This window comes from Blastomyces gilchristii (assembly GCF_000003855.2).
Source record: "Blastomyces gilchristii SLH14081 genomic scaffold supercont1.2, whole genome shotgun sequence".
NCBI classification, from domain to species: Eukaryota; Fungi; Ascomycota; class Eurotiomycetes; order Onygenales; family Ajellomycetaceae; genus Blastomyces; species Blastomyces gilchristii.
The window spans coordinates 7072412-7084427 of NW_003101681.1; the positions used below are offsets into that span (position 1 = coordinate 7072412).

Sequence of the window (12016 nt, forward strand, 5' to 3'; positions counted from 1 at the left end):
AGCGATTTATTGGAGCGATTTGTACACCTCTGTATTTATTAGGAACCTGAGGTGCTTGAGTTCCGGATTTAATGTATCCCCTGCGGGTTTCGAACCCACACGCCTTGGTTTCCCACGCCAAGGCGCTACCGGGTGGCCGTATTAACCATTCGGCCACCGGGGCTCTTTCTTACATATAAATATCACATGAAAGTGTTGAATCTTCTAGAGACTACACAGTTCATATTAAATCTCTGCAGTCTGATTCAGATGACTGATAATATAGTAATAAAGCTCTGAGATGTGACATGTCTGTGACTGAGTAGAGATCTTCATGACAACTGTGAAACAAGACTAAGAGAATTTAATCAATATTTACTGAGATTCTGCTGAGTAATATAAGATAGAAGACTTGATATAATTGAATCTTAAGAATATACAGATCACACATTTATCTGATACACTGAATTATTATTATATCAAGTATAAAGTGATAGAAGTTCTAGATAGCTATAACTACTGTCTTAACATATTATCAGAGATTTACAATATCTTTTACATAAGCTTGCTCTGCTGTACTGTCATCAATCTGTTCTCTTCTCAACTGATTTCTGACTGACAGTTGCCAGAAATCATAGAAGAAGATAATGAACTTGAATAAGAGATTGAAGAAATTCTTGATAAGAGACTCTGCAGCTGTAGCTGATAATATTTTATAAAATAAGTTAATTATAATTATCTGATCTGAACTCTGAGTTCTGTACTATCTAAGATTACAGTTCTTGATCAATGAAAACTACACATAATCAGAGAAGAGAGAGACTAATGTAATAAGCTATATCTAATTATTATATAGACTATTTCTTTACACTTTATAAATTCTGCTGAAAGCTCTGATTCTCAGTCATTTTCAATTGCTGATTCTTGGCTGAAAAACTCATAGAATTTCTCTTCTTTCACTTTAAAGCTTCACTGTGTATACACTGTGTATGTGTATAAATATTCACTCTAATTATTAATTCTTGTACTTTCTCTTTCTTTTTCTTCTTTAACATTTGTTACTTTGTTATATAAGATCTATAAATATAATACTGATCTATTCAGTGTAAGCCTCTTACAATCTCAGATAATATGTCTATTTCAATAAACTATTTACAGATCTAAGAGACTACTATTAATTACATGAAGTATTAATATATCTAAAGTGATGAGAGAAGTTCAGGCTCATTTATCATAGAATCTGTAACTGTAGAAGAATCTGATTTTACTGTATATATCTGTTTACAGTTCTACACAGTGTAAAGAGGTAATCAGTGATAGAAAAGATGTAATGAGAAGAAGATTATAATATCTGAGTTCTCTGAGTACAGTACTGAAGACAGACAGCTGTAGAAGTAGTAGAATGCTGTAAAGAAATGAATTAATTAAGAGACTGATTTTGTAAGCAGTGAATACAGGCTTTTAACATGTTATTCATTCTTGAGAATCTATGAGAGATGATTAATCAAATGTGTTATCTATTCAAGAATCTGTATGAAGTAGGTAGTTGATAAGATGTGTGATCTATTATTCAAGAATCTGTATGAGGTAGATGATATGATTGATGAGATGAAAGATGAACACGTTGTGAGCGTGTAGAGATGTAGAAGTCATAGTGCAATATCACAGAATTGTACTTCACTTAATTCTACATCAATCAGTGAGCTGTATTCGCGCCAAGAACCCCAAAAAGGAAATTCTCCACTTTTAATGACCAGGGTTTTCATCATATATTTGCTTCGCTTCGCTCCGCAAATAATAGAGGACTCATGTTTTTCTATAAGTACCTTTTGTATGGTCAACTCATACAAAAGGTACCTTTATAGTTGCGGTGACATTACGCGCTTGGCACCGTTAGAGCGCGCCGCATAGGTTTGAAGTTGACTGGATGAAATTGCAATTCATCATTACTCTATGACTACCGACAGATGCCTACCTAGGTATATCTACAACCCTATTGAACGCCTTTACTTTTAACTCCAATACTAAATCAAACCATATAGCGAACTTGGATGCCCTTTGCAAAGCAAATTTCCACGCTTTTATACCGAGATCCATGGAAATAGTCTCAGGCGTAGCTCCCGCCAGAGTGCTTGCTGGGTTAGTTGGCCCCGATCAACTGCATCACGATTCTCGTCTGCCCGCCGTAGTAGATACATCATGCACTCCTCTGTTGTTCCCCATACGGCATATTTAAAGACCTGGATATCCTCTTCGATAACGTTCTAGAGTATGGACATGATTTGTCAGTTTATCTCTATGAACGGCAACTTTCAATAGACAGAGAGAGGGATCCGCGAGGGGGCATACCTGTCTTTTCTGTAAGAGATCTAGAGACAGCTCATCTGCCATGCCCATTAGCTGGGCATAGACAACTTCTGCCAAAGGCAGCTGTTTTTGCATTTGCTCTTGCCGCAGACTCCGCATCATCTCCACGCTTTGCGAGTTATGTGTGGCCAGCATCACTCCGATTTTAGGTGCAGAAGGATCACCAAGATGCTGCGTCGCCAGCATTCGCGCTGCATCGTCGTAAGCGCGGTCTGTTTCTTCTCTGGAGTCGTGAATCAAGTGGCGTGGGTCGCTCTTGAGGTATGCACCCCGAACTAGTTTTACGCCAAAGGCGAATTTACCAGAGCGTGCGCGTTCGAGATGTCTTGTAAGAGTCGCGGTGGACTCTTTAAGGTACCTGCTTCCAAGTCAGCAGCGCGAAACTAAGCTTGAGAATTCGAGAGGTACAGTTGGTGCTTAAAACGAACATTTGATAGGTGTTGTACACAACTAAATTCCCATTTTGGTTATATTTCTCCATGAGGTCCATCGTCCAAGAATCAATACCCGCTTGCTGGGAATGGTGCTCAGCGTCAATCAGCAGCCTAACGCCTCGGGATTTGGCGGATTCACAGATCTGTGTCAAGGCTTCTGCCATCGCTGCATCTGGTGCCAAGCCAGCTTCGAGCAAGCGTACACATTCCGGCCCTGCTCCCGTGAATTTTAACGCAACGAAGTCACCAGGGCTCGAATAATGGACCCCTTTCAGGGACCCTTCTAGCCACTGAGTAACATGCCCTTGATGTGAGGTTTGATGTTTAGCTTCACTGTCAGCTTCAGCGGTATTCGAGAGATCTACCTCACGAGCATATGCTGTTATCACGCCCTTGAACCCGAGTGCCTTTAGGTCGCGAACCGTGTTCTTGATCTCAGCCTCCGTGCTTCCCGCACAGAACTGGGCGTAGAAGATTTTATCCAGGAGGAATCTCAGCGGGAAATTGCTCGTCAGAATTTGAATATTCCGTTGAGCCAAAGCTGATGCAGCGCCCATTACATACGGCTGCGACATGGCGGCCTGCATGACGATACCCCTCAGCAGGGCAGCCGTTGGCAATCTTTCTAGGGCACGACGACGCCTTGGGTCATCGTTCAGTGGGGACGGTGGTGGTCCGTCCCACGTTGCGCTTGTTAGAGTCCGTCGTGGCCCGGAGGCAGGCAGGTGCATTGATTGGGAGAGCTGGAGGGGGATTAAACGTGGAAAACTATTCTTGATAGTGGTGATACGGCAAGGAGAGCGGAGATGAAGGGCCATGTCACGACAGCGGGAAAGTTTGATAACTCTGGGGGAATAAGCTGTGGGAGAGGTGGACGCTGAGCCAAAAAATGGGTGAACAGTGGGAAGGCCATTGTGGCCATATATGAAATATATAGTCGGGGTTGATAGTGGATTCGTGGGATAACAACCAGTCGGGACTCCGTGTTTTCCCGTGCCTCTTTTTTGATTTTTCTTTTCCTATTTTATTTTTCTTTGACACATACAAATTCAACAAGCGTTATCTTGTCCCGGATTGACTCGTTTGGAAGCGGAATTGCCCTTACCTAGCATTGACTAAACGAGCCTCTCCGGGCATATCCTCTGAATTCCGGGTGGAGTCATGTGATGTCCCTCTCCGCTGATATTCCGTGGACACAACCTTGGCAGAACCGCGAATTGTGCGAATGGTTATGGTGAATAATATGCTGGGTTAGTTATATAGAAAATGTGGGGTTTCGATCAATTCGGAGACCTTGTCAACTGTACTGTGTACTCCGTGCTCTGTATCACAGGATAGATGGTATGTGAATTCTGTTTCCCTGGCCCCTTGGTTCTAGACTGTATCCAGTGATTCCATCATCCTTTGCCTCAAGTTCCAGCAGTACAGTGACAGCGCCGATGGGGGTGCCTGGGGGCCGGGATCCCGCTATCGCCAGCTAAGCAACTCCAAGATGTCCCTTAGTGTGAGGGGAAGCTCAGTTAACCCTGCACCAGCAGCTGCCATCCGCCCTATAGGAGAATTCTCTAGTAACATTATCTTTGTAGTCCATCAACTTGGCCACTCCTTGATATAACTATTATTCCTTTGTAACGGCAGCTCGGTTATTTTGATTCAATGACAAGGTTATTTACATAGAATATATAATATCATACTTCCCACCTCCCTTTGCTTTATTTCTCATTTCCCTATCTTCATTTCTCACCATTCAACCTGAACTCTCCTCTTCATTCCCCGATCTTTCTTTGAGCCAATACACAGACATAATGCATAGACTGCCAACCCTCTCCTCCATTTCGGCGAAGCAGACCATCCCCATCGCTTCTACCACACGGTTGGCTCGTAGTTTTGGCGGTTTCGCAGGTTTCAAAGTTCCCAGGGCTCGGAATGAGCCAAATGTACGTCTACCTCTGGGGGCATTCATTGTATTCTTTTGGTCATTAGCTAACCATGTATCCTGCATTTAGCCAGACTATGGCAAGAATTCCCCAGAGCGGTTGGGCCTGGAAAATGCTCTTAAGTCTATGAAGCAAAAACTCCCGCTCGAGGTCCCAGCTGTGATCGCGGGTAAAAATGTAAGTTAATTTAGCCTCCATAGCATCTACTCCGCCTAATCCATGTTTTCTTGTTTCCTAACTAAAATGTGCTATCTAGATTAAACCATCCAAACCATCTCGACAACCAAACCCGTCTGCGCATGCTGAAGCGGTGGCTGAATATTATAATGTTTCAGAAGAGAATGTTACCCAAGCGATCGAGGCTGCGCTGAAAAACAAGCCAGAATGGGAACGGCTCAGTTTTGCAGACAGAGCTTCTGTTTTCCTCAAGGCCGCCGATCTTGTAGCTGGCAAATACCGCTACGATATCATGGCTGCCACCATGCTTGGTCAAGGCAAGAATGCCTGGCAGGCTGAGATAGATGCTGCTGCAGAGCTGGCAGATTTCTTACGTTTCAACGTGCAGTATGCTGAGGAACTCTATGCCCAACAACCCCAGCACCATGCAAACGGTGTCTGGAATCGTGTAGAATACCGCCCCTTGGAAGGCTTTGTCTATGCTCTATCCCCTTTTAACTTTACAGCCATTGGAGGCAACCTGTGTGGCGCGCCTGCACTCCTTGGCAATGTTATTGTATGGAAGCCATCGCCGTCATCAATGGCTGCGAGCTATCTCATGTACCAAATCTTCCTCGAGGCAGGCCTTCCCCCTAACGTCATTCAGTTCGTGCCAGGAGATGCTGAGGTGGTTACCAAGGTTGCACTAGGCCATAAGGAATTCGCTGCTCTCCACTTCACCGGCAGCACAACCGTTTTCCGCTCGTTGTACGGAAAGATTGCACAGGGAATCGCAAATGGCATCTACCGAAGCTATCCTCGCGCTGTTGGCGAAACCGGTGGCAAGAATTTCCATCTAATCCACCCTTCCGCGGATATTAAAAATGCTGCTATCCACACAGTCCGTGGTGCGTTTGAATACCAGGGTCAGAAGTGCAGCGCAACCTCTCGCGCATATGTTCCTCAATCCCGCTGGCAAGAGTTCAAATCTGTGCTTGTGAGTGAAACTACAGCTCTCAAGTCTGGTCCACCAGAAGATTTTGGGAACTTCATGGGACCTGTTATCCATGAAGCATCTTTCAAGAAGCTTGCTGGAGTCATCGATGCTGCGAATAACGATTCTGGCCTTGAGTTGATTGTGGGCGGGAAATACGATGGCAGCAAGGGGTATTTCATCCAGCCTACAATCTATGTCACCAAGGATCCTCACCACAAACTTATGTCTACCGAGCTTTTCGGGCCGGTCCTTGCTGTTTACGTTTACGACGATACTAAAGCTGAGGCATTTGAGAAAATCTGCCAGACCATCAATGGTACCTCGGAGTACGGACTCACTGGATCAATCTTTGCTGTGAGAAGGGATGTTATCCGGTACGCCGAAGAAGCACTCAGGAACACGGCCGGAAACTTCTACATTAATTGCAAATCGACTGGTGCTGTGGTTGGGCAGCAGCCATTCGGTGGTGCCCGCCAGAGCGGAACCAACGACAAGGCCGGGAGTGCAGCCATCCTGAGCAGATTTGTCAGCATGCGTTCGATCAAAGAGGAATTCTCGCCACTTTCTCAAACCATATACCCTAGCAACGAGGTTTAAAACTGCTTCACGCTTAATATTTCCCTCAAATGATTGATGTTTCGCATGAAGTATTGCGAACTCACCAGCAAGACTGGGGACGACACGCAACGGAGAGTGTCCCCGAGTAATGTCTACATAGAACCCTGAACGCCAAGTCGCCGTCGTCGGTCGAGAATGGTTGGAAAGGGCTTGGAAGTAGCGGGGGAAGCAGATGCGCAGGGCATCTAAGGTTTTTTGGTGCGAAGATTTGGTTCTTAGTACATGTACGTACATGTACATAGATATTCTGTAATGGTTCGGGATTAACACATAGAAAGCTAGATAGATAGCTCATCAGACTCTTCAAAAATAATATTTGTGTCACTTGTTCAAAGCATGTTGTCTATATCCTTGTACAGCGTAGTTATGCCAATCTCGATGCTGAGATAGGAGGCAGCAAGGTGATTTGAAAAAGGGAAACAAAAGAATGGAAAAGAGAAGGAAAGGGGCCAAAAAAGATGGTGACGAGAGTGGGATTCGAACCCACGCCCCTTTCGAGACCAGAACCTTAATCTGGCGCCTTGGACCGCTCGGCCATCTCGCCGGCACTTGATGTCCATTTGGCGCTATCTGCCTACTGAATCATCAGTACAGTCCGTGTAGTAGCTTAACGGTGAGGTTACAGTAAAGCGTCTTTAACAACGATCTTAATTCTGTAACGATGGTTGGAGTACTCCGTAGTCATTACAGTATTTCTGAGATGAGCGGTTCTTGTCGGAGAAGAGCTGAAAGTCAAGAAAGAGGTCTATTTCTGCCGGTTAATATTAAATAATTGGTTAAAAAAGCGAATCAAAGCTTGGTACAGGCTAGACTAGCCGCCGGGACCATGAATTTCATGTTTGGTCCCATTTGGTCTGGTCTCATACATTTCTTGGCGTGAATCCCGCTGGGACTGACTATTAAAAAAACATGTAAAGTGACTATATATCAGATCTTAAAATGAAATCATGACTTGAAAAAAATGAGAAAGTGATCTCATTTAATCTCATTTAATCTCATTCTTAGTATAAAGTTACTATTTTTAGACATTTTAAGGTTTTTTTTAGACTATTTTTAATTTTTTAAAAAGTAACACTTTTTAATAACACTTAAATAAGATTTAAAGTTATTTAAAGTAATAAAAATAATTTAAATTGAGAAATGAAAATCATAATCTTATTTAAAAAATATGATAAGAGTAAACAGTAAGTCTCACTGAGACAGTATGAGATTACTATCTAATGTTAAAACTGTGTAATGAGATCAGTTGAATTAATAATAAGACTATTAAAAATCTGATTCTGATCTCAGACACAGTTATATAATCAGTCTAATACAGACTGTATCAAGCTTTAATTCAAGAGCAGTGAAATAAGAGTAATTTCTCAGAATAAATAGTGAAAGATAATAATTCTTTCAAAATCAGAATAAGACTGAGACTGAAGATTAAATTCAGTCTTATTCAGTTTACTCAGTAATTGCTTATATAATCAGAATTTAGTAACAATTATTGATAATACTTATAAAATAACTAAATACATTTTTATACAAGTTTATTCTTCACTTTCTTATAAAAACTACACTTCTCTGATATACTATAATCAGATATATTAAACTGTCTGTAACAGGCTGCGTGTCATCAATTCTATAGACTATTCTGTTACACTTCATAGATTCTTTCACTTCATTCTTGAATATATATACTTCAATTCTCAGCCATTCTTGATCATCAATTCTCAGCTGCTATAAACACATATAGATTCTTTCACTCTGAAGCTTCATCACATACATCACTACATACATGTATAAATATTCATCTTAATCACTGATTCTCACACTTTCTCTTTCTTTTCTTCTCTAACATTTTTCTCTTTATTATATAAGATCTATAATATTATACTGATCTATTCAGTATAGATCTCTTACACTAGAAAAATATTCATCATCTTCTTATTAGAAACAATTATTTATTGAGAGATATTTGAACATATAACAACATGTAAGAAAGAGAAATAATTAGTTAAAGCAGATACTGAGTTCTTAAATAGAAGCTTACTCATCAGTCACTCTGATCTTATAATAAGATCTTATAAAGAGAATATCAGCAAAAGACCTGAGAGTTCTGACACTCAGATATTGTAAGAATAAGTACTCACAGGCAATTATTTGAGTGTTTGCAGCTTGGCGTGATATGTACTGTTAACTACTAGAAGTATTCACAGTAGAAAGATAAAATGTAGAGGTCAAATGTATAATAGCATTCAAGCTGAGTTATAAATAGTATTCACAAACTTCAGTCTATATAGTTGTGTGTAGTCAAGAGCCACTAGCTCTATTCATTATATGAGAGATAGAAATAGAGATAAAGAATCTGTGAGAAGTAGGATTTCTTACATACTTCTCTCTCTCTAAGGCTTTGTTCACAAAGTCTTTCACTGAGTGACTTCATAGAATCAGCTCAGCACTGCAGTGATACTCACTGAAAACTCTTCACATCTATAAAAAATCTCAGTGAGGAAAAATCTCTTGTTACTATGAAAAGAAAAGAGTCTATCACTTAGTTTCTTATTCTATGAGATTCTTTATAATCTACAGATTCTTCTCTGACTATCACACAGATTCATCTCACATCTTTCATATAGAAGAATTTCAGTTAACTCTCAATCATTTTCATAAGATTCTTATGTGATTATCATACAGATTCATCTTATAGATGAATCACTCTCTGTGAGATCACTCTCATCAAATAGAAGTATTCATAAGTTAATCTTTGACTTATCTTCATAAATCATTATTCTTTGACACTGTAGAATTATGAGGAATTTTTCATTCTTTCACTAACTCTGTAGAATTGTAGAATCAAGATATCTGCAGTCTGTAATCACTCTTTATAATCACATAGAAAGATTCAGATCTGTAATTCATAATCACTCTTATTTACTAAAGTGATCTGACTATTTCATGAGATCACTCACAGTGTAAGCAAATCTCTTTAAAGTAGTATAAATACTTCAGATCTGTCTGCAGAATCTCATCTTCTTTTCTCTTTTTTTATAACAGCTTTCATTCTCATAAACTGTGAGTATTCTCATTCATTCATGAAGTATTTTCACTCAGATGATAGAGAGAGAGTGTTTCTGACAATATCTGTATATTAATTCAAGAACTTCTCAAGTGTGATTCAAAGGTTGCTTAAGCCAGCGTACGATTACAGGCGTACGCCGGCTTCTTATATATTGAATCTCGTACACTAAATTAATTAGCGGCCACTATGGCCCCTTTACATTCATACGCGTATACTAGTAGTTCGGAAGCGGCTGCGTTATTATTCAACAGTTGTACATTCTTCTGAACCACATCCTCTCTCACCAGATTCAGTCATACTCACATGACTATATCATACACTCTAGCTTCATGCGGATTAGCTCGCCACTAGTGTTTCACAATTGTGTGATCTATCCCTGATTCAGCTAGTGTTCTGTGTACATTCTTACAAAGAAACTTTCACTATATTACATCACTCATTCACTAACTTTTCTCATTCTTCAATCATCTTCTTCATCATCATCATCATCAAACATCACTATCTCATTCAAGATTCCTGCCTCTTCTTCTGTTCAACTCTTTTCATCTGTTTATCTATCACATTGTACATGTTCCTGACAATGACCTCTCATTTTCACAACAAGTGTCATCATAGTGCTCATACTAAGCAGTTCATTAGCAGTAAGTGTAATGCATTGTGAAATATACATGATCAGAACTTGTTTATCTTCTAATAATTGCCAGAATGTACTATCATGAATGACATATCTTCTTCATCTTCTTATACATTCTCTTCACTTTCTTGTACATTCTCAACTGTTTCTCTTCTCAGTGAGTTCCTGATCATATTTTCTGTCACAATTTTGTATAAACACAGATGCTGATATGTTTGTTTTTATTCATATAGAATCTTCATGTATTGACAGATCTGCATCTGCTGATGATAGTGAACTCAATATTGAATCATTGATTGAGAACTTGAAGAATGTGATAATAGAGGAATTGTTTATATTATGTGTAACTGAGTCTTTCATATCTCTCTCTGCTCTCTCTGTTTCTTTCTCTGTCACTCTCTCTCAATCTTCTACACCTGTCTCTGTGTCTGGTTCTCCCGCTTCTGCTATCCCTGTTCCCGTGATTCTCACTCCTGCTACTTCTGGTTTTACTGTCTCTGCTTTTGTTATCAGCTCTTCTCATTTCAAGAAGATGTTGTATAGACTTAATGAATCACATCTCTCAGCATATACACTTCTGCCCTTCTTGTCAACTCTCAGAACAATTTATTGTATGAAGACTATGTATAACACAACTATCTGAAGCTCAATCATGAACACTGATTATTATATTCATTTTAAATATTCATGATAAAGCAATTATTTATTCATATCAGAGAATCATCTCTCTTCTCAACAGTGTCAAGATTGTAAGTCTTTTTCTTTTCATCTTTTCAATCTGATGCTGATTTTTCTATTCTTAGAGGAAATTGTTATGAGTTTTACTGTGCACAAAGTCATGATGTTCACAGATATCAAGAAGCTTTTTACAACTGTAAAGTTTAATATTGTGAGAATATCTGCTCTGATGAATTTCTTCAGAATGATAGATCTGTATTAATCTATTCTCTGATATCTGTCATCTGACTTCATGATACAGGCAAAAGATATCTGTGTTTTCAGAAATGAGAATATGAATGTTGTACTCTTTTACACTCACAGACATAAGGCTTGTACACCTTGTCTGAGATGTCATTGTGAAAATGAGCTGTTCACACACTGTGTTCTGCTTTCTGCATTCTCTCATGTTCTTCTCTCTCTTTCTGAGAAGCCTTGTACATGTTGTAATTACATGTACAATTCTAAGGCCAGCAGGTATTCATTCAGTAATTGTTACCTCTGTTTTTGCAGTTTCATACACTAATAATAGTTCTTAGTTGCTCCAGCACCAGAGGTCATTTTAATTGAAGATGATAACACTGCTGAGACTACTCTCTTTCACTCTCAAGCTTCTCTCATCACTTCTTCTCCCTTCTCTGCAGGGAAGGTCATGTGCACACCAGATCATAAGTGTTCAGCCTCAGATGACTTTCATCATTTATTCAGTTCTGTATCTTCTTCTTCTTCTATTTCTTCTGTCTCTGCTCTCTCTGCTCTGACTTCTGATTCTGTGAGTTCTGTGCTCTTCTTCAATTTCTCTATGCATATGTGTGTGCATTTCTATATTAATATTCCAGCCAATCTTGTGATAAATGACATTAATATCATACACAGAGTGATAGAGGAATTGAAGATATGCACAGTATTATTGTGAAAGCAGCTTGCAGCCCTTGAATTCCTTGCAGATCTTGAGTTTTGAGATTTCCTTTTTTAATGTTTTTCAGATGATGTGGTGTTGGAAATAGATTAAACATGTAATATATGAAAATGAATGAGATGTGTATGATAACATTTGTCTTTTTACAGCCAACTCTTATGATTGATGATCAATTCATTATTTCTTTTCTTTTC

The 12016-nt window shown here is 39.6% G+C and overlaps 2 protein-coding genes and 1 non-coding gene across 3 annotated transcripts; 1 reads left to right on the forward strand and 2 right to left on the reverse strand.

Moving 5' to 3' along the window:
* Positions 1-1359: 1359 nt before the first annotated feature.
* BDBG_01660 (proline oxidase PrnD) lies at positions 1360-4390 on the reverse strand. Its single transcript, XM_002628706.2, has 3 exons — positions 2775-4390; positions 2329-2704; positions 1360-2243 (listed from the first exon to the last, which is right to left on the reverse strand). Exons 1-3 carry the CDS (start codon positions 3596-3598, stop codon positions 2061-2063), a joined length of 1383 nt encoding a protein of 460 aa, XP_002628752.1. The 5' UTR covers positions 3599-4390; the 3' UTR covers positions 1360-2060.
* Positions 3033-6958, forward strand: BDBG_01661 (delta-1-pyrroline-5-carboxylate dehydrogenase, mitochondrial). The gene is made up of 3 exons (XM_002628707.2): positions 3033-4717; positions 4787-4894; positions 4974-6958. The coding sequence occupies exons 1-3, from the start codon at positions 4586-4588 to the stop codon at positions 6465-6467; spliced, it is 1734 nt and encodes a 577-aa protein (XP_002628753.1). The 5' UTR covers positions 3033-4585; the 3' UTR covers positions 6468-6958.
* Positions 6951-7032, reverse strand: BDBG_16443. Its single transcript has one exon. It is a non-coding gene; the product is annotated as a tRNA-Leu (tRNA).
* Positions 7033-12016: the final 4984 nt, after the last annotated feature.